Source organism: Bombus vancouverensis, chromosome 17 (genome assembly GCF_051014615.1).
Source record: "Bombus vancouverensis nearcticus chromosome 17, iyBomVanc1_principal, whole genome shotgun sequence".
NCBI classification, from domain to species: domain Eukaryota; kingdom Metazoa; phylum Arthropoda; class Insecta; order Hymenoptera; family Apidae; genus Bombus; species Bombus vancouverensis.
In genome coordinates this window covers 1,592,124-1,619,828 of record NC_134927.1, presented here as the reverse complement: position 1 = coordinate 1,619,828, position 27,705 = coordinate 1,592,124, and the positions used below count along the sequence as shown (strand labels likewise).

General features: G+C 35.9%; 1 protein-coding gene across 2 annotated transcripts; it reads left to right on the top strand.

Annotated features, from left to right (window-relative positions):
• Nucleotides 1-1,351: 1,351 nt before the first annotated feature.
• Nucleotides 1,352-26,007, top strand: LOC143303886 (uncharacterized). Of its 2 annotated transcripts, XM_076625990.1 has the most exons (5): nucleotides 1,352-1,504; nucleotides 12,152-12,504; nucleotides 19,472-19,572; nucleotides 25,232-25,384; nucleotides 25,645-26,007. In XM_076625990.1, exons 1-4 carry the CDS (start codon nucleotides 1,476-1,478, stop codon nucleotides 25,373-25,375), a joined length of 627 nt encoding a protein of 208 aa, XP_076482105.1. In that variant the 5' UTR covers nucleotides 1,352-1,475; the 3' UTR covers nucleotides 25,376-25,384; nucleotides 25,645-26,007. The 2 variants fall into 2 exon arrangements, with proteins under 2 accessions (XP_076482105.1, XP_076482104.1); XM_076625989.1 differs by lacking the exon at nucleotides 25,645-26,007 and having other exon boundaries at nucleotides 25,232-25,609.
• Nucleotides 26,008-27,705: the final 1,698 nt, after the last annotated feature.

The following is a 27,705-nucleotide window of genomic DNA, read 5'->3' as shown; positions in this document are numbered from 1 at the left end:
ATCTGAAATACTTTTCACTGAAATAGTGAAGATGCAGTGATCGGAGTGGTTCCAGCTGTATGCTCTGTTCGTGTATATATATATGTCGGAGATGAAAGAACACCGGAGTCTTTGGAATTTTGGATAATCCCGCAACATTGTAACCTAGAGTCTACTATAGCTGTAACTGAACAATTGTAGTTATTCAACCCGATTGTAATTGTTCGAGAGTTGTGATAATGAGCCTGGGCTCGAGGCGACAGTCAGTCGCCGAACGTAGCCGCGGTCACGGGATGAACGCTTTGCCTAACAAAGGTATGGAGTAATTCTATAGCTCTCCTTAAAAGAAATATTCGTGGCGACACGCGACAGTAAACATTCCAACGGTTTCTGTCCCGTGGCTCGCCACACGCAGACCCTATTCTTCGAGTAAGATGATTGCCAGATGTCGATGCGTCTCCGCAGTACATGTTCGGCTAGCCCGAGGGCCCGTTATAAATCTTAAGGTTTAGTTAACTAAAGTCCTTCAAACAGACAAACAGTCTTTGTCCCAACTACGGGAAGATAGGGGAGACATATTTTTCAACGAGCGGCGTCTCCCACTAGCAACTTTCCCTCGAGGGCGGCTAGCATCTTTTTCTAACCACCGATATGGAGATTGACCAATTAGCAGCAACGCCAATTTCCCTTACTTTCTGAACGAAGGCTTTTCTCGACGAATCCGATGATCTCGTGTCCTTAGACACACCCCATTATAGTTTTCCTCTGTGGCATCATCGGGACGGGAAAGACATTCTCGCTCGCGATCTCATTGATGAAAGGAGTAGCTCTTTGCGACCAGTGAGTATTACGCGTCCGACTTAGATTTTGTGAGTACGTTCATCTATCATCCCGTCGACCGCGGATTCGTTATTGAGCCTAGGATCATTGTCATTAGTTTCTCGAGTACCTAACTACCGCGGTTACTTGTCCGGTTCTATAATAATCGTATTTGCACTAGTCAATATCTTCTCTATTGCATAACGACAACGTGTAACCCAAACGAAGATTCGTTTCACGCCCCTAACCCTAATTCTAATGTAAACCGGACATATATACATACATTTATGCTAAAGAACTGTTTCTTGTGTGTACTTGTACCTTCCATGGATGAAAATAAATCAACGGTGTAAAGAATAAAAGCGCTTGCGATGGTAGAATTGAAAATCTTTGTGCGTAATTAAGAAATTCTGTGTCTTTTTCTGTAAGCAATTCAGCTATCGAGTATAAGGCGATGTGACCAATTCTTCAAAAATCGCGTCGAATAAATTGTCTGTTCTTAGCCTAAATCTTGTAGATAACTGTATAAATTTGTATGAAATATTTTAGGAGACCACATTTCTATATGTTATACGGATCCATTGTGGGGTACTGCAAACAGAAGACACCATCTTCTTAAAACAAAATTTTTTGAATGTACTTGTGATCGATGCAAGGATCCCACAGAATTTGGAACAATGTTTAACGCTTTAAGGTGCAATCGAATGTAAGTTAAATTAAAAATCAAGTCTTATACAAATTATTATGAACACGAAGAATGGATTACTATAAATAAAAATATTTTCCCACTTTACAATATTGTATAGAACTGATGCAAGTACAGTAGAGTCTTCTTTATGAGAATTTATAAGCAGGCATACTGTTCGGATAATGGAATTTTCTCATAATACAACAATCACTATTCTTGTGTGAAATTTCATTTATTTCAAATACAAATTAAGATTAATCGATAGCTTCTCTAAATATTGAATATCCATATCTTTTTGGCTGCTAAGACACGTAATTCTTTCAACGTAAGTAATTACATCGCAGCGGGAGACTTCAATGCAAAGCACACGCTATAGGGCTCAAGAATTAACACGCCCCGAGGTAGAACACTAGAAAAATTTATTAGAACTAATAATCTCAACATATTATCCACAGGAAGACCAACACACTGGCAGACAGATCTAAACAAAATTGCTGACTTCCTTAATTTTGCAGGTATAAAAGGAGCAAACGCAAACAAATTAAAAGTAACACCCAGTCTGGAGCTTAGCTCTCATCATACACCGATAATAATAGAATATACAAGCAAACCAATATTTAATAACAAATCAGAGTCGCTTTGCAATAAGAGTACCAAATGGCAAACATTTAAAGGACTAATCAAGAGCGAAATCAACTGCAATATTCCATTAAAAACACCCAAACGCATCGAACAGGCAGTAACAACATTGACAGAAATCATGCAAGAAGCAGCATGGCTAACTATTATTTATAAACCAAACAAAACCAAATATCCTTGACAAAATCAGAGAAAAAAGGAAAGCGAAAGCAAAATGGCAAAAACATAGAACACGTGAAAACAAAAAACATCTAAACAAACTCGCAAAGAAAGTAAAAAGTAAAATAAAAGATCATAATAGTAACGAATTCTCAAAATTCATAGAAACACTCTCTGTGCACGCGAATGCCAACTATTCTCTATGAAAAGCGACGAATAAAATAAGGAAGCCAATAAAACTAATCCCAGCAATCAGAAAAGCAGACAACACATAGGCCAGAAGCAACGAAGAGCAAGCTGCAGAATTCTTCAACCACCTTTGTAACACATTTACTCCATATAATACTAACAACAGTAAAACCAAATGTCACTGAGACGAAGACATATTTAATACAACAGCACAACAAGTTAGAATCATAATCGAGAAAACAAAATACAATAAAACACCAGGAATCGACCTAATCAATGGTAAAATTTTTAAAAACCTTCCTTCAAAAGCAATACGTTTAATCACAATAATATTCAATGCAATTTTAAGAATTCTAGAAGCTAGCACAGATCATAATGTTAGCTAAGCCAGGCAAAGACACACACCAAACTGCATTTTACAGACCAATATCACTACTTCCTGTGCTTTCCAAAATACTAGAGAAAATAATATGCGATCGCCTAAAACCAACAATAGAGAAAAAAAATTAGTACCAGATTACCAATTTGGATTCAGTAACAAACACTCCACTATAGAGCAAATGCACAGGCTCGTCAACGAAATTTTACTAGCAATAGAAAAGAAACAATGCTGTACATCCCTTTTCATGTACATTGAGAAAGCATTTGACAAAGTGGACCATGAAAGCCTCTTACAAACAATCAAAAAACACTTCCCGGAATAAATCCATTACTTACTCAAATCATACCCAACCTAACCCCAACCTTTGTAGTAAAAATAAAGGATGTATATTCTGAAGTAAAAACATGAAGGCAGGGCTACCGCAAGGAAGTATCTTGGGCCCAACATTATATACACTATACACGGCCAACATACCAACAACTACTAATAGCAAAATACTGACATTCGCGGACGACACAGTTGTACTAGTCAGGCACACTAACCCAGAAACAGCAGTCAAATTACTACAAGAACACATCACAAAAATAGAAAAGTGGCTACAAGATAAACAAATAAAAGCAAACCCCAGTAAATGCCACCATATTAGATTTACACTAAGAAAACTGAAAACACCAAATATCCAATTGAATGGCACGCACATAACACAAACAAGGCAAATTAACACGTTGACACTGGCGCCGATATTCAGGGTTTTTTCTGTAAGGCAGCGCCCGAATGCACCGTCTGCTTCGTGGGGAGACGCAGCGTTAGATTAAACTGTTCAACACGATTGCAATTTTTTAACTTTGACCTCAATTTATAGCAAAATTACAAGAACTATACGATTCCCGTTAGGTTCAATGAATTCCGTGGGCTTCAACTAATACATTGATATACAATAGTTTGGCAATATCAATTTGCAGATATTTGTAAATATTAAGTAAAGCTGACGGGGCCAGCTTTGACCCTAATTTTGGAGTACTGTTTTCAATTTTTCTCACAAAGTAGAGGTCTCACGCGAACTCCGACCATCGCAATGTATACTAAACTGCAAATAAACCAACTAAACACAAGATTACTCTGCATCGTTAGTCTACCTCCACCTTGAGCGGTAATATCGTTCAAGGACCGCGACCTCAAGATAACAGTTTGCACCGGGCTCATCGCCGTCTAGTTGATAAATCGCAACAAGTTCTGTACCAAATTCTTACAATTAGCAATCACTCAATTGAATTAAGGAAAGAATACATTGTATACGAACACCAATTTAATATGTACATACCTGAAATGGAAAAAGATATTTATTACTGAGAAGTACTATGTTGGGATAGCAGAACGTTCGAATAATACTGTATTCGGATAATGGATGTTCAGATAAAGAAGGCTCTACTGTAATAGAATTTAGGAAAGAAAGCACAATTTCGTAATTGTTCCTGTATTCGCGGAGATATAGAGGATGTTTCAAACTATTACATTATATTTCGAATATAAATCTTTCAACATTTAGCCAACCAGCGCGCGTCACAGCGAGCTATACGTTTCCATTGCGCATTTCTTCAAGTATCGAGGACCAATTTTCAGTACTTAAAAAACAAAAAAGTCTAAAAATTCTCTAAGTAGTTAATTATATTTTGTGGTAATGATTTTATTTAACGATTTCAATGTTTATACAAAACATTGTGTTTAAAAGTATAAAAAAATATAGGTAATATTAAAAACGTTCAAGACGACTAAAGATAAATAACACAACTTGAACATGAAATTAAAAATTCATGATGCATTTCAATATTTTTTTACAGTGTCGTATCGTTCGATTATAACTTTATTTAGTCGTAACGGACTAAAAAAAAAAAAAAAAAAAAAATAAAACGCGTTGCTAAAGTCAAAAAGGGAGATCTCCCTATTCGGTTGCCTAAGTGTTGAAAAGCTTGTATAATACAATTGCATGGTTACGGGAAATGCTTACAGAATTATTTATCTCGACGTTTAACTTGTGATGCATATATCAGTACTTTATCCTTATTTGACGTAAGAACAAATGTTTGTATTTGTGAGATGTATCCGATGTATGTCAGATATATTCGGAAAATATTTTACATCACACACTTCTTGACCGACGTCTGTGTTTTGCTATTTCAATTTGTTATATCCCAGTTAATATTTTTATTACTATGATATCTTATTCTATCTGCCAACAGAACAAATATCACTAACAAACGAGGAAGATCGCTTCAATATAACTAATCAAAATTCAACATATGAGTCAAGAGAATGCGAAGATCAGAGATTTGGGTCAGATCATTGTTTCCCTTTTAAGAGGAGTCAAAACAAAATAAACAGTTCAATTTTATTCTTCAATACGTAGTATATAATATCAATAAATTGTTATTCGTCAGTAAACAAATATTTTAAATTAAATTTCATTGGTAATAAGCAGAGAATCTATTATATTGATTTATTATATTTCTGTAAACAGAAACTTTTAAAAGTGCATTTTTCTATCACTGAATTTAAATCTTTTAAGTGGCGCTGTACATATATTCTTTTCGTTCATTCATTCTCTTTATGCATTGAAATTGCATAAAAAGTCGAATTCACAATACACAGTAGCGTCCAAAAGGGAGATAAAGTCAACTCTGATAGACTTACGACGGGATCTCTAAGAGAACCTCAGTTCAGAAGAAGACTTTGAACGAAAAACGATGCAATTCTTGTTATAATCGATAAAGGTAAAGATTTTACTGAGCTTCACAATGAGCTATCACCTTAAAGATTGGTGAAAATACTGGAAAATATAGAAAAAGGATAGGAACACTTCTCATCGAGATGAAGAAGAATAACTGCCTTGAATGAGGATATAAGAAGAGTACTGGGCGAAGACACTGTGGTTAAAGCAATGAATCAGACGATTACATTTCAGTGTAGAGATCTTGATTCTATCATTGAGAAAGGAGAAATAGTCAATAATACCACGGTCGCTCTACGTACCGACAAAGAGGAAGACGTTGAATTGGGGGCCTTAACCCTTAGAGTGCTATGGACGCATATATGCGTTTAGCGAAAGCTATCGGTGTGGAAGAAGAACACATATATGCGTTAGTCAATTTTTCCGTACACCTATACAGAAGTAATACTATTACGTTTGTGTGAGATAAATATTTTATATCAAAAATCTACTGCTTCGAAACAAAAATTTAGTGAATTTCATTTAGTGTTGATAAGACACATTTTACGAAAATATTTCCAACGTAGGAACATGGTAGGAGGAGGAAAGGGAAAGTCTGAGGATTTACCATTTTGTTTAATTGATAGACATTTTCCATCAAAATGCCCTAATCGTGCCGGCACAACACAATTATCAAGAAGAAAATGTGTTGTTTGTTTGAAAAATAAGAGAAGGAGCGACACGCGATACGAATGCAGAAAATGCGATGTCGGATTATGTATCGATAATTGTTTAAAATTTTTCACAGACAACTGAATTATTAACTTGTATTATATTTACTAAATTTAGTTTTCTAGTTTATTGTTTTCTAGTTTATTACCCAAATTCTAGTTTATTGTAAATTTCAATGTTTATAATAAATAATTAATACTACAAAATAACGCTCTCGAATCATTTAATCTCGTGCAAAAGAATGACTATAACTTATTACGATTTGCTCTTTGAATAGTCAATCAACAAAGTTCAGTCTAGCGGAAAAGTACTCCGTCCACAGCGATCGTCAGCGCTGGCCGAGCGCCGTCCGTACGGACCGCATAGGCCTCGAGTATTCAGCACTCTAAGGGTTAAGAAGAAGCTTCAATGGTACGCGAACTGCTCTGGCCGAGATTTCAGGCGAATTTAGGGATAAAATAAAAGAAGGTGAAAGGATTGAAATGGGCCTTATAAATTTTCCTATTCAGATTGTACCGCCAGTCGTTTGATGCTCCTGTCGCTACAGATTTGATCGTACGAGTGCTGAATTTAAATTTAATTAAATATTAAATGGAGAAGAGTTACGTGGAAGAAGTAGCGCCGAGGGATACACCAGAAAAACTGCCCACGCCTCAAAGGTGCGTTATATGTAAAAAGAGAAACATGGATGAAGGTAAAATAAATCATGTAACGGCCTCTCTGCCTTGTCTTATTTATAGGGAATTAATTAATCAGACAACATCGTTGATGATACAAAAATAAAATTTTTCCAAGTAAACTGTAATAGATACAAGTTAGCCCACAAGTTGCTGTATAAGACAGCAATTGAGCTTTCCATAAAACCGCATTCCATAAGTAACGGCTGGCACACTGACTAAGGCGGCAATATGGCAATTTAGGCAACAAGACATAATAATGTTTACTATGGTGCGGGCTCTGCCAAAAGTAACAATGGGTTTGTCTTCGAAATTTCGGATAACGCTAGATTTTTTAGTTGTTACACTTCACCGAACATTTGATTGTGGCAATATTTCAATTATATTTGTACATATCGGAGGTCGACATTATCGAAGCTAGAAGATCCGATTTTCGATTAATTGTTTCGGAGGATTTTAATTCGAAATATGGTTATAATCTGAATAATCTCGACAGCGAGGCTCTACTTGTTCTTTACGACAATACGATCTCAGAGTGGAGCACCCATGAAGAACAAAAATTGGATCATTTTGTTAGATACAACATAGCAATACAGGATTTATGTGACATTACTCTCAAAAGAGTAAACTGGGCGAATTACTGGTGAAGTGACGAAATTGCTACCTTTAGAAAAGAAACGAATAGCGCGAGACGTTGGGTTCATAGGACTCGAAAAGAAAAGAATCCAGGATGTGACTGCTTTGGAACCTATATTTAAGGGCAAAAGGAATGAATTACGCATAGATATCTTGAAAAGTAAACAAGATTTCCAGAAATAGTTCTACTGTTTAATTGACAACACAGCACACTGTGCATTCTATAAAAATTCGGCTGGGCGAATTCCGAACACTATGCGTCGTATGAAATAATTTTACATACAAAAATTGCAGGGTTTGGAGGGGCTCATTATATTGTGCATGTATTGTTTTTTTAATACGTGAAGACATTTTGAAGATTTCAAGGACAATTTATATATTTTAAAGGGAATGCTATATTTTTTATATGAACATACAAAAGAGTATTGAATCCTGAGTAAAGAGGAATTAACCTTTATGAGTCATAAATACGAGTCGACGAATAATTTCGCTTTGTTTCCTGAAAATATACTTTTTGTAATATCAGGTTGGAAATTCAACATCATCAAAGATTTTCGTAAGAGACCGGTTTATCGATACTACAGATTTTACCTCATAGTACTCGCATCGTATTCACTGTCATAGTATCATAGACGTTTGAGATTTATAAATAATCATGAGAGCTACACTCTGAATTGCCTCTGCATCGAACCCAATGCATGCTTCGCGAATTTATTCGTTCATATCCCCTGGTGTTTTTCACAACATGTTATGTTATTTTAATGTACCCCACAGAAAGTACTCCAGCGGCTTTAGCTACAGTGAACGTCAGTTCACAAGATAACAATGACAACAGAAAGCAAATCGTGACATTGCCCATATATAAAATACAAACAAACGTTTGTCTGTTTGTAGGACCTTAGTTAATTAGATCTTGAGATTTATAACGGATCCTCAGGCTAGCTGAACATGTACTGTGGAGATGCGTCGGCATCTAGTAACCATCATACCCGAAGAATAGGGTCTGCGTGTGGCGAGCCACGGCACAGAAACCGTTGGAATGTTTACTGTCGCGTGCCACTACAAATATTTCTTTTAAGGAGAGCTATAGAATTACTCCAAACCCCTGTTAGGTAAAAACGTTCGTCTCCTGACCGCAGCTACATTCGGCGACTGGTTGTCGCCTCGAGCCCAAGCTCATTATCACAAATCTCGAACAATTATAATTGGGTCGAATAACGACAATTGTTTAATTACGCCTATGATAGAATCTATATTTCGGTATTAAGGGATTTTTCCCGAAGTTCCAAAGGGAAGGCTCCGATGTCCTTTCATCTCCGACATATATATATGCAATTCCTTATTTATTTGTATCACCTATATAATATATGCCTATACCTATAAATATATAAATATTTAAATATATATAAATATATAAATATATAAATAGTATACCTATAAATATATTTGTATTACCTATATAATATATGCTTTACATCAAAATCCTGATGTAAAGTCAAATCTTTTTACTCGTTCGATTTTAAATGAATTTCATTATTGTGCCATCATGTAACACAGTACTACATTCAATGTATATCTGTACATTCATTTAAGGTTACCAACACAAGATAGTATTTATAACATACATATTCCGTAATTTAAATTCTCCCTATGCTTTTCCAATAAATTTATAAATTAGGAATTTTCGGAATGGTATTTAGTAGAAAAATCGGTTATTCCCATCTACCTGTAAATGTCTTCCATCGATGTACTAGATGACTTAATATTTTTTTCTGGTCCTGTGACGACTGTTCTATAGAATTCTTCCGTATTTTCGCCAACTTCCGACATGAGGATTCAACAAATCTTTTATTCTTCCATCAGATTCTTACCTAAACGAAAGTATCTTCCTAACGGATTAATAACCTCCATTCTATCTAATTCAGGAGTCACAGACGAATTTTGGTTTAAATATAAAACACAAAAAGCCAAATAGTAAGCTAAGTTCGAGCTGTGCGCAACTTTTGTATCTTTTCTGGGTAAAAGTCAATATAGTGAAACTCCCAGTATTTGAAGACCTATTATCTGAATATTTTATTATTCAGACGTTCCACTACCCAAACGTGTCATTAATTACACAATATTTCTACTTATGTCCTTCTATAATTTCATATCTTTCTATTACATTATGTTTGAGGTAGAACGCGTTAGTATTTCGCGTATAATGATATCAAGCAGGAATCATGTCGTATTAAGTATTAAACTACAGTCTAGATTAGATCTACAGTTCATAACGTCAAAAAGCAGATACATGTAATTGAAAACTACTGAGGTGTTTCAAGGTATAGAAAAACTATAAAGGAATTGAGAAATAGGTATCTAAACTCTGCTGTATAATAATTGTTTCTATAAATCAGCAATAAGGAAACGCCAGTTTTTCATTCTAGCTACGTTATTATGCGAAGAAGTTTTCAAATTTGGATAAATATTGTTTCCCACATTTTAAGTTCGCATGCTGAAAAAGGAAGTCCACAAGAAAATAATCTTCAGACATAAGAAAGTCTTCTTATTTGGAAACGTTTATGACATTAATGGACCTAAGTGTTTCGAGACAGCGGTTTCCAACCTTTATGCTACTACGCCTCCCCTGAAAAAAATTTCTTTCCGCGCCTCCCTACCTTTTACTTTTTTATAGATATAATAATATAAACACGTTTTAAATAATAGAAAAAGCTGAAAACTACAATTAACAGAATAATAACAAGATTTTGCTATAACATATACGTGTTTTACGATATGAAGTTCTATTTATTTGTAAATATTATGGTATGAAAATTAATATTTTATTAAGAAATGTTGTTGCCTCCCGTAGCAATACTCCGCGCCTCCCACGTTGGAAACCACTGTCTTCAGATACAAATAGGATGATTTAACGCAGCTCAAGCTATTAACAAATTTATTTGATATAGCAGTAAAAAAGATATGGAATCCATAAATGAATTAAAAAAATATTACGTTTATATTATATTGTATTTTTTGTAATTGTTCTTGAATTATACTTTTTGAAAAATGGACCGATAATGATAATAAAACACGCGTGTTCCACCATCCACAAATTCCCTCATTCAAGCAGCCATCACTCCATTAATTTCCTCCATAAATTCGGATAATGGAAATTCTACTGTCCAAAAGAGCTTGTAATTCTAGCTTCTTCATTTAGATTGTTATGAAATAATTTTTGTTGGTATTAATAAATATTATAACGATAATCTTGGAGAAACGCTCCCAGAGGTTATGGCATCTGTTATTGATAAAAAGAACTATTAGCATCAGTGGCGTAAGAGTGGAAATAATGTACATGTGGCGCACTGTTAACAATAGAAATCCAAAAGTTAAGATCTTTAAACAGAGATTTATTCAATGAAAATAATATCAACAATAATAGTGAAACAATAAATACAATAGTACTAATATAATAAACTAAAATGACAAGTATTTGAATGATTATGATATAATATTGAAAGTTTGAACACGAAAGTTTATAATATTCTGAAACGTTTTCAATATGTACGATAATTAAGATGCTTAAAATCTATCTTATTAATTAAATTGACTGCACATGTGCAGGCTAGACCGACGAGCTTTGTAGATAAAGCTCAAACGCAGTAAACCCAGTAAGTTTTATTGAGCAACACCGTTACAAAGAAGCTCTGCTCCTCGCTAGATCATTAGACGTAGAATGAACTTTAAATCAACATTAGGTTTAGCTCAGAGCGTGTCCTTGAACTAAAATTGTTCCTTCGCTGGCTAATTTAATCAAGTTGATCTTGAGAGCTCTACACAGACAGATAAAACCGGATCAGGTAAATTCTAGGGTTTCGGTGATTAAGCCCTTCGCGAGCTCATTAAACTTAAAGCGAACCAACCGACTGTGAGTCTCTTGGTTTCTCAAAGATCTAATCTCTAAGTTGGTTCTTGAAGCCATTAATCGAGGAACTGAATCGAACTACCAGCCCTCTATTTATGCTTGATAGTCGTGATTATGTGGTGCACTCACGTGGATGCGCAGTGTCTGGCCTCGAATATATTTTGTTGCTAATTTTTTACAAAAAAATATAAAAAAACGAACGCTAGCTTATATCAATAATAATCGTGATTAAACCTAAAGAAAAATACATCATTTAAACTAAAATACAATTTTTTATAAATAAAAATAAAAATAACATAAAGTAGTCATTTTTACGTTGATGATCCAGGAGTGAGGGTGTTACTCACTCCGTTACCTAGTACTTTTAAACTAACTCTAAACTGTGGCTTATTTGGAATATGTTGCGAAGAGGCTGATGTCAATAGAATGTCAGATACTTGTAAATAAGAAAAGTTAATTTTACAACAAAAGAGTTGCTTTCAGAATCCATGATAATTACACATTCTCTTGAAAAGTACTATGAGCTTTTAAAGTCTTAAACTCTTTCTCTTTAACACAAAAATACCACGAAAAGTTGGGGAACATTATTTTTCAAATTATTTGTATGCAAGAATGATTTGATCTGTTTACTTCTTTCCAGGAATTGTCCAGGATACATATTACCCAAAACATTTTTTGAACAGGAACAGGATTATATATGCAAAATTTGTGAATCAATTGTTCCTTATGTGGAAATTGAAAAAATGTTAGAAGATATTGGTATATACCTTTCAACTATCAAGAAAAATGACATTATTGCATGTAAAGAATTTATAAGTCGTTACGAAAGTACCCTCCACCCAAATCATTTTTACAATATTGATGTAACGATTGCTCTGGCTCAATTGATTGGACAACAAACTGGAGGATTAGCAGCAGTTGAAACAGATCTTCTCATCGAGAAAATAGAATTATGCAAAAAACTGGATAAATTGCTCAAGACACTCGTTCCTGGTAATGTATTTTATTTAAGAAATGATAACTAACGACAATTATTCCATATTACCTTTACTCATTTCTGACGAATTCAACGAGTCCTATGTTTTAAAACTGGCTGATTAACTTTACCACAGATACGCAAAATACTCAAATACAAATACATGATGGTAGGATTTCAAGGAATTCCTGGGAACGTTTTGTTATTTAATTTGTTTACTCGATTAACATTTTCTGATGCCACCGTTGTTATTGTTATAGGCATGTGATGGAGGGATCAGGGTATTTTTTAACAAATTATAATGTATTTAATACAATCGTATACCTGTCCGTCCAACATTTTCACAGAAACCCTCGTATTTCTTTACTTTTTCTTCTGGGTGCGTATTGCGCATTGCCTGAAGCAGTTGAGAATTTCCCTTTTTTTCAAAAAATGTAAATATTCGTAGAAACTGCACAGCCTAGAAAGTACCAAATTCTTGTTGGTTAGGCGTCAGGGATCCCCGGGGGATGAGGGTAATTGTACAATTTCCAATTCGTCGTTCTCCACTCTCTCCTCCTCGGGTACCGTGATCATGAGCGCGCGCATAACCTAGAGTTACTTTCGAACTAACTCTTTTAACTTCCTAGCTAGGCCGAAGTTTAACCGAGTACATCATGTCATTTCCCCTCATTTTTAGCCATTCCTTCTCTCAGCACTACGAAACTCTTCTAGGTGTAGTGTACTTCTCTATTTCAAAGTTTTCAAAATATGCCTTTTCTTGATCAGTTCTTTCCCACCCATCTCAATCTCCCGTGTCCACCAGTATATAATGTTTTAGCCTTTAGCTTTGTTCTCTTTCTCCCATGGTTTAGCTACATGTCTTGACCGTAGCTACTTTTTTTGGTTACCGCATAGAATTTTCGAGTACAAAGTATTAATATTTCCTTTAATCCTTTCCCTCCATAAATAATTAATAAATAATAGCACGTCATTGAGTTCATCTACGCCGTTTTTCCCAGTGGCTTTCGGATTTCACATTGGGTTCTCCTAGTTTGAACCTCCCGGACTTTACGTCAAGGACCGCAAGTGACTTCACTCTAGTGACACCCTACTTATATATTCATCCTCATCCGCAATCAATAATCCTGTGGCTCCCTGGCCTTTTTTTCACGAGGAGGGCAAAATGCATGCATACCCAGTGACCCGCGTCACTGAGTTAAGGGGGACTCAGCAGGTGGAACGCCATACCCACTAAAAACCCCTCGTCTGACCGCTCTTCTTAACGTACAGGTACCAACCCCGGAAGCGCCTTTCAGCATTCTTCAGGATTAACCCTAGCATGTACCCCTCATTCGTTACATCTTTTCAATTATTTCCATTTCTATTGGCTCTTGTTCGTCTTTTTTCTATATCCATCTTCTGCTTTCGTCTCCCCATAATAATTCTTTCGTAGAATGCCTGGAACTTAGTCCAGTTGTCATCTTGATTACCTCTTCAATAATATTTTCCGTCGTTAATGGCGTGCCGACATGGCTCCCCAATTTGGTCCTGCCGAAGATCCACCTACGGCAGTGTAACAACGCATGCTCCGTGTCCTCCCTTCTGTGTCGCAATCCCAGCATCTGGAATGAACCTCTTTGCTGGTCGTCCTACGGTACACGTTGAATATCCCGTGTCCGGTCAATAGTTGTATCGTCCAATGATCAATATTTTTTCTTACACTTCTTGAAAGTACAAGCGTCTCCTCTTAGTTACTTCGTCCAATTGTCATTTCTATAAGAGCTCCATTCTTCCCTCCACTTGTCGTCTATACGTTCTTTCACTGCCCTCATGCTTTCCACGAAATTTGAGGCAATTCCTGCTCTAGGCCGACTCTCACAATGTTCTTGTTGGTAATTCTCCTTTACTTCATACATCTTGGCCCGGAGTTCCGCTTTGTAGTAAATCGGCATTGTGCCCGCCAATACGCACGGCGCTGCATGCGATACAGTGCTGTGGGCCGTAGACGATCTTATGAATGCGCTTCCCCTTTCTGGTTCTGTTCGTATCGGGGGTCAGGTAGCTACTTTGATCCATCTCACTATCCTGACCCAACTTCCTCCTTAGTGCTGTCCTTCATTCCGATTAGTCTAATCGAAGCCTCCTCTAATCTCCTCTCCGTGTCACTCTCCAATAGCGCTTGATCCCTGGTCGCTTTTACCGCGTGAGAGGTGGCCCTGGGACTGACCATCCTCTCGTCGTTGTTCACCCAGTCGTGTGATGACCGTCAGAGCGAGACTGAAGAAGCACTATCCGCAACACCGACGGAGCCTGGGGGCTCCGAAATCCCCTGAGCCGTAACTTTCTTCCTTCTCGTGTGGCTCCCTGACCTAGAATCAGGTACGTTCTCATATCCGCTAGCACACCGCAGCATCATTCCATAGAATGTCCTCGCTGGTCTCTCGCGTTGCTCGGAGCCTCGGCTCGGAAGAATTAAAAATAATAATGTTATGTACAAAGTAATGTTATTTTATTTTTAAGATTCTGAGATCATAAATGTTTTCTTAGATGGGACTCTATATTTCTCTATATATCAATTGACCTGATGCTCCCTCCTCCATACAAAAGTGTTAATGTAGTATTTTTATTTAGAAATGCTTAGTTTAAGAGGTATTTCAATTTTAATATCATCAAATTCAGTGTGAAAAATGAAGAAAATATAAACACGGTGCTATTTTATACCCTACCTTGTCTGTCATACGTAAACTACATTTGTATACTACATTGTACACCAAGTAATTTTGGGCCTAAAATGCTTTAATCCTGTTTTATACAGGAAAAAGATATATAAAAATGAAATATATATATATATATATATATATATATATATATATATATATGTCGGGTTCACATTATGATTAGGGTTAGGGGCGTGCAACGAATCTTCATTTGGATTACACATTGTCGTTATGCAATAGAGAAGACATTGACTAGTGCAAATACGATTATTACAGAATTTGACAAGTAATGTGACCGTGGTAATTAGATACTCGAGAAGCTAATGACAATGATCCTAGGTTCAATAACGAATCCGCGGTCAACGGGATAACAGAATGCGCTTTCTTCCAAAGCCCAAGTCGTACTCGACTTGCTTGGCTATGGTACAAGTATTACTAAACTAACTCTTTGTTAAAACGTGGAATGTCCATCGAACCTAAAGCCGCTAAGTAACTCGCTAATACGACATCACGAAGATGACTTTCCGCCACGATGATGCTGCAGAGGAAAACTATGATGGGGTGTGTCCAAGGACACGAGATCATCGGATTCGTCGAGGATAGCCTTCGTTCAGAAAGTGAGGGAAAGTGACGTTGTTGTTAATTGGTCAATTTCAATGTTGGTAGTTAAAGAAGATTTCCCCTATCTTCCCGTAGTTGGGACAAAGACTGTTTGTCTGTTTGAAGGATTTTAGGTAATTAGATCGTTATGTTTATAACGGCCCTCAGGCTAGCTGAACATGTACTGTGGAGATGCATCGACATCTAGTAATCATCTCGCCCGAAAAATAGGGTCTGTGTGTGGTAAGCCACGGGACAGAAACCGTTGGAATGTTTACTGTCGCGTGCTGCTACAACTATTTCTTTTAAAGAGAGCTATAGAACTACTCCATACCTGTGTTAGGTAAAAACGTTCATCCTTTGACCGCGGCTACGTTCGGTGACTGGTTGTCACCTCGAGCCCAAGCTCACTATCATAAATCTCGAACAAATACAATCGGATTGAATGACGACAATTGCTTAATTACGGCTATGGTAGAATCTAGATTAAAGTGTTAAGGGACTTTCCCAAAATTCCAAAGGGAAGGATCCGGTGTCCTTTCATCTCCGACATATATATAGTTCCATCATTAAAAAATTGCGCTGACTTGGAAATTTCATAAAAATGTTCATTTAGCTTGTTACGTCGTGCGACATTCTACCTAGACCGGGCCACACACCGCTGACAGGATGGCAACCAGATGTCCGCACGCCTTCACTGCGTATCTTCAATAGTCTTAAGAGCCGATCATAAATCTTAGGAATTTCTAATGTTTATTATGGAATGTTTTATGGAATGTTTATTACGGAAAGATAGAAGAAGTTCGTTTTTCTCATGTACGATGTTTCACACTAGCAACTTTGTCTCCGGGGCGGTTAACACCCTTCCTCCACCCTTCCACACCAATTCAGAAAATTAACCAATTACCAGAGAAGTCCTTCCCTCACTCTCCCAACAAGAACTTGGTCTTAACAAATCAGCTTTTCTCGCATCATTAGACCCACCCATCGCAAGTGTCCTCCGCTGCATCATCGTTACCGAAAGTCAGTCTTCATACATTTTTTGAACCTTCAACATCTAAGCGTGCGTCGCGTACAACACCTTGTTATTCTAGCTATCAATCGAATTAATTGTACATTTCTAGTTAAGAAGTTGTTGGAATAAACATTAATTATATCTATTAATTCAGTGTAAAGTCAATTCAACCACCCCTATTATCGCAACAGAAATCAGGAGATCGATCATTTCGTGGCGTCGATTATCCAATCTTAACGGGAATTTACGACTCCCGTTGACGTGCTTTCTCGCGATCGCGTCTCCCCGCGAATGGTCGAAACATTGAATAACATTGTCCTAAGAATCTTTTTCATAGGATCTTTAATAGCGGAGATATCCAAGTGCTCTCATTTAAATGCCGTATCTTGTACAGAATGCAATTATATTTAAAAATGGTGATTACTTGCAAAAGTTTGCATTAACGACAAATAATTTAGAAATTTTCGATCATCACCAATTTCGAACCAGTAATAACCGATTTCCATGACCATGAAATGTTTTTCAAGGTCGACATTTTAGACTATTTCATTATACATATGTACAACCGTCACTCGGCTTTAGTTTCCAAGATATTATGTCATATACTGCTTCTGACAGGATGTGTTTCGCACTACACACACAGTTCTAGTATTGTTTACTTGCATGTTTTCGTATCTATATTATAACAAGTTATTAAATTTGTTGTTTGTTTATGGTTTAATTGGTCGCATTTTTATGTAACCTTATCAAATTATTTCATGGAGAGTTGAAACAGGAAGATTTATTCTAGGCCGTCTATGGCAGAATCAAATAAAGAAATCTAATAACTTGTTACTTTGCGAGGAATGACGGAAAGGAAGACAAAAGGAAAACGCCATGAAACGAACGCATCGCGTGTGTGTTAAATGAATGAATGTGCAATAAAACAAATTCATTCCTGTTTCAGATGTATAAGAGAAAAGAGCGGTGTACATTAATACTTCTAGCTATTTTGTTACATACAAAATTGTTATTATGTTACATATAATTTTTATATTTAATAAAACGTTACAGATTATTACTTTAACAGTTACAACTATTAGATATGCCTGTAACGCAAGAGTAAAATAAGTTTAGATTCGTATTAAGCTTTAGGTACTGCCGTTAATATTGAGAATATTTCAGCCACAATATTGACAATAAGCGGATATTCGATTATCAAAATTATACTGGCGTCTAAACAGAAACTCAACTAAGTAGCCAATATAATTTGCAAGTTCCATACCGTGGAATAATCGCTATGATTTCCTGCCACATACATTGTATATTTTCTGTATGTGCATTACTGTTTTGATTACTATCTGAAATGTAGAGTGTCACAGACCAATAACATACATGTGTAAACAGCAAAATATCACATATAGTATCGAATACGTTTTTACGAGTAACTTGAAAACTAAAGCAGTACTGCAGATATATATGTATGTCGGAGATAAAAGGACATCAGGACCTATCTTTTGGAATTTTTGGGAAGATTGCCAATACTGTAGTTTAGACCTTTCATTATAGCGGTACTTGAATAATAAAACTTAGAAGTAGTTGTTTATGATTTAATCCGATCATGTGTGCCCGAGAATTATGACAATAGGCTTGGGCTCGAAGTGATACAACGGGTCGCTGAACGTAGCCACGGTCACGGGATGGACGTTTTTATCTAACAGAGGTATGGAGTAATTGTATAGCTCTCCTTAAAAATATAATTGACCCGAGGGGTACAGAGAGGTACGGAGAGGAGTATATAGATGTAGTTCGATTTGGACTGAAGAAGTTAGTGGAGTTCTACTTGTGGACGAGTAAGTGGAATTACACTTGAATTGTGGGCCAGTGAGTTCAGTTCGACTTGGACTTTGGAAGAAAGCACATTGTCTAACCCGTTGACCGTGAATTTGTTATTGAGCCTAAGATCATTGCTATTGGCATCTCGAGTATATAATTATCAGGGTTACTTGTCAAATTCTGTAATAATCATATTTGCACTAGTCAATGTCTTCTCTATTGCATAACAACAATGTGTAATCCAACTGAAGATTCGTTACACATCCCTAACCCTTATGATAACTCGACATGTATATAGGGAAAAATTGCTCAGAACGTTGACCTTGATGACATATTTCAAGGTCAGTGAAATCGACAAGTTTGTCCGCGTTGTAAATAATTACCAATAATCCTTGTATAGAAGATATGTTGATATTATGATATTACTACTAATATTTCTTCCTTTGCAATTTGATATGATAGGTACAAATATCACTGCATATCACTTATAGGGATACATGATAGGTGTATATAAGCGAAAACAATAAACATACAATTGATAAACTTTTACAAATTTATCAGAAAGCAAAGCTGTAACGAAAAAACATTATCTTTAATTTTAATTCTATTTTTATTTCAAATATAACTGTAGTATGCTTTCTTAAAAATCGTCAATTGCATAAAACAATAAAAATCGGCAATTTCAAAAATTGATACAGTTGCCTAGGTATGTATGTGCGAAATAAGCACGATCCTATCTGCAATCAAATCAATTAGTACGCTTATTTACGTCATGCTTTACTTTGCGATTTCATTGTATCTCATCCACGTGGTACGGATAATAATAGTAGGCATAATTTGAGGTCTTTGTTTCAGCTGAAAATCGAATTCGAGGTCTGATTCTTTTCGAATTACATGTAGCCCACGCAGACCTTAGTAGGAGGCATACAGAAATGGAGATTTTAGTGCCATTATTGGTAAGATGAAATATCAAATTTAACACGTACTTAAATAATACTACATATTTAAATAATAATATGTATAACACAAACACAAAAAATTACCATCTTTGATAAAATTACAATACAGATGCCTGGTTAGAAATTTTAATGGGGTATTTTTAATTTCTTCATTAATATGAACAATGGAAAAACACAATGAGCTTGAAAGAGATAAAGACCATCTAGAAAAAGGGGACAAAAGTCAAGAGCTTTAAAAAGTTAATAATTTATGAGGACGTATTGTAATTTAAATGTAACTTCTTTATTATGATATGTGCATTATGATATGGTATGTGTAGTTTATGAAATATTGATTTCGATGAAAAGCATGCAAATTGTACTCTTACGCCGATAAGGTGTAATTGCGAAAAAAGTCGTAAAACTCCCTTTTTACAACAGTTTTATCTGGGTCTGTAGTGAAAATTTAAATAATACGTTTACTGCCACGTGCATGCTGAATATTTCGCTAAAATCGATTGATACAGAAAAAAGTGATAGGCATTAGAAAAATGTAAGAATCATTAGATTTGTTACAATTACAGGTCAAAAATTGTGACAATTTTTCACAATTTTTTTCATTGTTTCTAACTCGTAGCAACATTAATCGATTTCGATGGAAATGTAGTCACGATTACGATTAGCTTCTGCAAAATCGGAGTCTATCGTCAAAATTTAAAGACTTTACACTGTTTCCGGACCTAGGACATGTGCTGCTTAGCACACAACAGACCACAGATCGGAAACACCACGAACAGCCGCGTCTCCAAGTCCACCTCCCAGTGACAGACGAACACATAACCAATGACGCCGACGATCGACGACTCCGTTGATGACCGAACATATCAGACCAATAGCATCCGAATTATTATCCAATGATCTAGTCATCACAGCGTAGATTAACGTTTTGAATGATAAACAGCAACCAATCCGTTGTCGAGCGTTGCTGGACATCGGATCTAGTATGAATTTCATTACCGAGGAATTAGCAAAATCGCTAAAGATAAGGCAAAACAGTCTTAATAAACTCTCAAGATTAGAAATGTTATGGAACTATGTTCTTGGTAAAATAAGTTTCTCTAATTTTAAAAATTCTTTGTAGAAATGATTCACACAAGATATGACTTTATAAACACAAAAATACCGCTATACATCATTGCTTGTCTTTCATACGTTAAATTTTACAAATTAAAGCTAAACTACCTATTAAATTATGTAAGAGTTTTTCGACATAAATAAGTTAATATCTTTTTATGGGAAATAATAAGATAGATCGATTAATGTATTAAAAGATATATGGTTGACCTTAAAACCTATCCCGCTACTGGAACAATAATTTCAGTTAAACAAAACATTCTGTATACGTATATACAATTTTCTTCCCTACAACTTGTACAAGATAAGCTGCTGCCCATGTATCGTTCGATTCGAAAATTCCTGTACAGTCCGCTACTTAGATTGACCTACTTGTTGAGAAACGTTAAGTTGGTATAATCGTTAGTTCCTACAAGCTAAGTTGGTACGACTCCTAACGACGTTCTTTTGTCTTAGGAGTCGACCATGTGTTAATTATCTGAGTGTATCCGGTGTGTTCAGACGTTTTGTACGAGGTGGTGAAATATAGAAAGTAAAATTCAATCTGTGTGAATGTATTAAATATCAACCCCAAAACTATATTTAATAACACTACTTTCGTTCATGTAAAGAGGTTTGTTCGCGCACAGGGATGTTTCAGCTAGTTTCTAACTGACAATAACTAAAAAACAAAGAAAACGCAATTTTTTATTCTTGATTTTCATCTTACTTTAGCTTCAAGAATCACTTTAAATTTTGTTACAACTGTAGCCAAACACCCTTTTTAAATATATAATATTATATAGAACATCCGTTTATATATAGTGCTATGTACAATAGGATAATCTTTATATCTTTACTTCCAAATTACGTTGTCACACCATCTAAAATTACTACATTTGAGAAAATAACATTTATAAAATTTAAGTTAATGTTTTCATATTCTTTACTTCACGTTAATTTTCGGCATATTCGTGTCCACTCATTCTACATATATTTCATATATATTTTAATAAGTAATTTGTAAACATTTTTTTAATAAAATAAATATTTATGGGTATTTTGACAGAAACGTAAAAGTACACTTACTTAAATAATACAAGTATGTATTTGTTGAATATTGGTGTTATCGAGGAGGAAGTCCGACGAAATTGTGTTCAAATAATTCGTAAAACAATTGTTAAGCAACGAAAAATAAAACACTAACTCTTGTCCGTAACCTGGCGATCATACCACCAACATGGCTAATGAGAGAAAGTAAAGTGACATTCCAGTACGAGATCTTGTTACAAAATTATATTCAGAAGGTAAATCCTTTCTTAAAGTGTGGAAAGTGGTCGGTAGAACTCACTCTAAATATACAAAAATTCATAAAGAAATGTCCGAAGAAGAACACGAAGAATTTCCGTCCGAGAACAAATGTGCGAAATATATGGAAAGAAATCTCCATTGAAACATGTTTAGTTTTATAGCGGACTGTATAAAGGTTGGAGTCTATGCTGAGAAGAACACATAGGTTTGTGCGAGAAGAGCAAAATGATTCACGATCCTGGTCGAATCGAATGAATTTTATTCGGAACACAACGCCATTGGTAACACGATGTGATGGGTGTGACTATTTACATATGATATAATGATATTGTTCGCATAACTTATAATAAATGCACACGTTGCGGAACGCTAAATTCTTTGCATAAAGAACGCAATTACCGATCACGGGAAGATACAAATGGTAGAAAGGGACTTCGGTAATCGTAACACTTTTCTTATCTTAACTTTGGTCGTTCTTGTTTCTATTCTTTTCGGTAATATCCTATAATTAAGTAATTATAGTTTTAACGCGAGCGGTAAGGGACTGGAGCGTTTATAACTACCCATGATGTCATCATCGACGACAAATCAATGTCTGAGAAAAGAAAGGATATTAAGAAAAGAGGAGTATAGTCGCAGAAAAGTACAGAAAAAACTATGGTAATTATTTACAGAAGGTTACACCTTATCGATTTCGGTGACCTTGAGATATGTTGTCGTTCTAAACAACTTTTCCGTATATATTACCGTCGCTCGGTCTTAAGTTTAGAGATATTCACAAAAAAAATCAATTAAAATTTGATTTCGATTACAATAATCTCGGTTTTTCTTAAAATTCTTCATCGTCTATGTCGCTTCATTCTTATTCCCCTTTTTCGGCATACTTTTCATTTCTCTCATTTCTGAATGTCACATTTCATTCCGGATCGTATTAAGATTTATTCTATAGTTACATCAAACGTAATCCCCGACCAAAATTTATTTAACCGCCGAGCCGTGAAAAATCTTTTGCTTGAAAACTTTTCAACATGGAGTATGTCTGTGTTTCTTGCTACTGCATGTCTTGCAAATATAATTGGCAAGGCTTTATATAAAGGTAGTAACCACTGACATGAAAATGCGGGCTCATTCTTCTTAAAGCGCCGAAATGTAATTTCCAGTTGCCGCTTCTTTCAGCCTCATTGAAGTGCTTTATTATTGTAATCATATCGAAATATTGTATCCATAATTTAGTTGTCATTTCATTTTCAAGTTTTAAGATAACATGAAAATTTTGAGACAACATTCTGAAAATCTGTATCTGTGATGTTATCTTGCGGACCGCTTGTTGCAAGTTATCAACTAAAGAGCGACTAACGCTCAAGGTGGAGGAGGTTTAATAAATCGAGTGTTAGTGTAATTTGGCACTTTATTTGCACTTGTTGTATTAAAGTAAAGTTTGATGTTCCGAACACGACGGTTGTAATGTTTTGTTGAGAGTGAAGTATTTCACCCACACGGTACGACGCTCTGTTGACTGTCCTAGTATGTCGCTGATTCCCCCCATCAGCCGTTGGGTCTCCTCCATCCATCATGCCTTCCCGACCGGGGGTTTTCCCTGGAGTTTCTTCCTGACCTCTGAATCATCAGACTTAGAGCTCGGGGAGGACAGGTAGTTCGAAATTTCCCAAAGAAGGGATAGGTGCTATCCGAGCCATAAACGGACGGCCACTCAAAATCTCAAATACCGTTTCAAAGATCATGTAAAGTTTTCGAAAACCTTGATTTCATCGTCTGTAATTTGAAAAGAAGCTAAAATAATTTCTGATAAGGCTAAGTATGTGGCCTATTACTGCTCTTATAAACATGAATATGTAGCGGCACATGAGTCATAGGACGATTCGAATCGGGAGTGACTCATATTGTTGTGCCTTATAGTATCAACGCTGTTTTAATTTGCGAGATTTAAGAATAAACAAACTCCGGGCAAAAACATTATCGCCGTTATGAATAATTGTCAACTGAAACCATATATGATCTTCTGTAAATCCACCGGACAATATAAATAGACGGACATCCTCTCTAGGAAAAGGAGTCTTTAGAGCGAATCAGTATAGCGAAGAATATAGCGAGCAGCATAGCGAGTCATACGATAGAATCAAGTGAGCGACGGTTACAACCGACATACACTATCTCTGTACTTGTACCTAAAATGATTTTAATATAATTAACTATTACATTTTTACCACTCATCTCTTTAATAAACTAACACGTTAATACGACCTCAAATACTTAAAATTTTATCCAAGTTGACTGCCGTACGTTGCAAAGTTCATTACAAAAAGTTGTATAGTATTCAATTGTTCGAAGATATTTGTCTACTTATTCGACTATTTCGTAACGAATGTAATAAGTGTAGAATATTGTACTTATTAATCATTTTGAAGATACTGTCGTCGCAGAGCAATTTTCTATAAAAATTTGGAGTATAACAACTTGTAAGTACTATTTTTATAAACAAAATAACTGATAAATAATTGATCATTTTTAAGATCATGGATCCGCACGTGAAAAATTACGTTATCTGCGATAAGTTGTTGACTCGTGGATTCTGAAAACTACTAGTCAAAAATAGTCAATAAGGAATTTTTTATAATATTACTAATCAGTAGATTCAACACCATTAGTCTTTGTTAAATATATAGTATATTTGTATTGTACGTGCGAGGGAGAGAGAACGTAGAGCGAAAACACAAACAAGTATGTATCCCCTCCCTAGTATTAGAATACTAGAATATTAGAATATTCACATAACTCTGCTCGCCGCGTGGGCTACTCGCCAGAGGCCTATGGCACGAGATTTCACATTGCACTTCTCTCTTTTTTCTCAACGGAGTCCTAGGCCATCATGCAACACTATCATACATACTATGGAGGGGATACATATTATATTTGTGTATCGTTTCTCTCTACGTTTCCTCACTCTACACGTACAATACAAATATACCATATATTCAACATATTTAATCTACAAAACACATTTTTTGTATTGTCTTCGGTCGCCCTTGTTTCTATTCCTTTCGATAATATACGCGTGTTCTAATGGTAATTATAGTTCTAACGCGAGCGGTAAGGGGCTGAAGCATTTTTTACATAATACGATAATTATACAATATTAACAGACAATTATATAAACTGTGAACAAAAATTTCTGCCATCATTTATTTGCACTTTACATTAACAAATATTTGACGGTTTGTTTTTTTTTTTGCAGCAGGAGTCAAAGAAGTATTTAGTTGATGGCTATCAATTGCTGAAGTATGAACCAAAAATTCTACCGGAAGGAAAAATAGCTCAACATGCAGAACAAAATTTCCACGAAATAAATAAGCTCTTAAAACGATTCACTGTAACATAAACTTTATCAGTACGTAGTTTGCTCAGTAAGTTCTACGTTTGGGAGTAAATATTAAACGAAAAACAAAACTGTACATATACATAGCCTTCGTAAGCAAACAAACATATTGAAATAAATTTGTTAAAAAAATTTTAATAAGTACAATTACAAGCGGTAGTTATCATGTATTAGCATTCTTTGATTGAGGGGTTCATTTTTAGCGCATGTTAGAAAAATTAACACATGGAATCAATGATATAATTTATATTCCTGTTCTCTTAATTTGGTAGGTGATTTTAAAAACTTCTAACGAATCACCAATCTTACTTCTTCTGGAAGGGATACGGCGATAGAATAAATTCTCCATACGCTTTGTGTTTTGCCGGTAGCGAAAAATACTGAAAAAATACCGAATGTACAACAGAGAGGGATACAGTAGGGGTACAATACAGTACAGGGCGGGAACAATAGAAAAAGATTAAAAGTTTACGTATCAGGGAATATCACCGTTGCAACGGCAAACCTTCTTTCTTTTCGGTTCCCTGCGAAAAAAGATTTTGATACTGACGAACCTTTTCCGACGAAAGCGAGATCGAACATGATACAATTTGACTAATATTTATTTATCTAATTAATAATTCGTTCTTTCTATCATTGTTTCTGGTAAATTCAAAAGTAATTTCAATAAATAAATAAATTCAACAATATCATTATTATAAAATAATAATTTACTATTTTGTGTACAATTTATATAATTCATATTTAATTTATTATTTATTAATAATTTACTAATACTATTAATGAAATAGTAAAATAATATACATGTCGGAGAAACGTCAGGAATAGGGTTGTGGGCGTTTGATAAATCTTCATTGGAATTGGCCATCGTTGGGTTATAATGAAGGTACGGTCTGTTAATACAAGTATGAATACTACCGACTCGACAATCAACCGCGGCGGTTGGACACTCGCGATACTAGTGATGTTGGTCTTAGGTTCAATAACGAAGCCGCGGTCAATGGGATGATAGATATACGTGCTCACAAAAATCTAAGTCGGACTCTTTGCGAAAACGTGGAATATCCACCGAGCGTACAGACACAAAGTAACTCGCTAATACGACCTCACGGAGAATGACTCTCCGTCGCGATGATGCTGCAGAGGAAAGCTATGATGGGGTGTGTCTGAGGACACGAGATCATTGGATTCGTCGAGGATAGCCTTCGTTCAGAAGGTGAGGGAATTTGGCGTTGCTGCTAATTGGTCAATCTCCATATCGGTGGTTAGAAAAGGATGCTAGCCGCTCTCGAGGAAAAGTTGTTAGTGGGAGACGTATTTGTTCGAGATTTGTGATAATGAGCTTGGGCTCGAGGCGGCAACCAGTCACCGAACGTAGCCGCGGTCACGGGATGAACGCTTTGTCTAACAAAGGCATGGAGTAATTCTATAGCTCTCCTTAAAAGAAATATTTGCAGCGGTACGCGACAGTAAATATTCCAACGGTTTCTGTCCCGTGGCTCGCCACACACAGACCCTATTCTTCGGGCGAGATAATTACCAGATGTCGATGCATCTCCACAGTACATGTTCAGCTAGCCTAAGGGCCGTTATAAACATTACGATCTAATTACCTAAAGTCCTTCAAACAGACAAACAGTCTTTGTGGAAAGGCCCTCGGCGGCACCGGAGTCATTATCAAAGCCAGCATTAAGCACTACGAACTTCCAACATTCCAGAAAGACTACCTTCAAGCAACAAACGTAGCAATAGAAGACTGCCATGGTACAATCACCACTTCAGCGGTATACTGCCCTCCCAGACACTCCATCGCCAAAGAAAAGTTTGATAACTTCCTTGACGCTCTAGACAATAGACGCAAACCCGATAATTGCTTTATCCACTCTCCAACGATATCTCGACTCTATGGAAAAGTGGTTTCATAAATAGGGCTTCAAAATTAATGAAAAAAAACCCATACATGTAACGTTCACGCTCCCAAAGCAAACCTGCCCCCAGGTCACCATCAACAATACAACAATTCCTAGCAAGGACACAGTCATATACCTGGGCATGATCCTGGACAGGAGGTTGACCTGGAAAAATCACATCACAGACAAAACGAAGCAATTAAAGGACAAACTCAAAAAATTCTATTGGCTTACTAGCCGATCCTCCAAACTAAGCACACAGAATAAAATTACCCTCTATAAGGCCATAATAAAACCTGTCTGGACCTACGGAATCCAACTATAGGGAACAAGAAATAATTCCAACATTGAAATACTTCAACGCTTCCAATGGAAAACGCTAAGATCCATTATAAATGCACCCTGGTATTGTTGAGAAAAGTT

Coding starts and splice junctions, on each gene's coding strand:
- LOC143303886 (XM_076625990.1), top strand. CDS start 1,476: ATGTTTAACGCTTTAAGGTGCAATCGAAT. Junction 1,505..12,151: donor GCTTTAAGGTGCAATCGAAT/GTAAGTTAAATT, acceptor ACTTCTTTCCAG/GAATTGTCCAGGATACATAT. Junction 19,573..25,231: donor AGATTTTAGTGCCATTATTG/GTAAGATGAAAT, acceptor TTTTTTTTGCAG/CAGGAGTCAAAGAAGTATTT.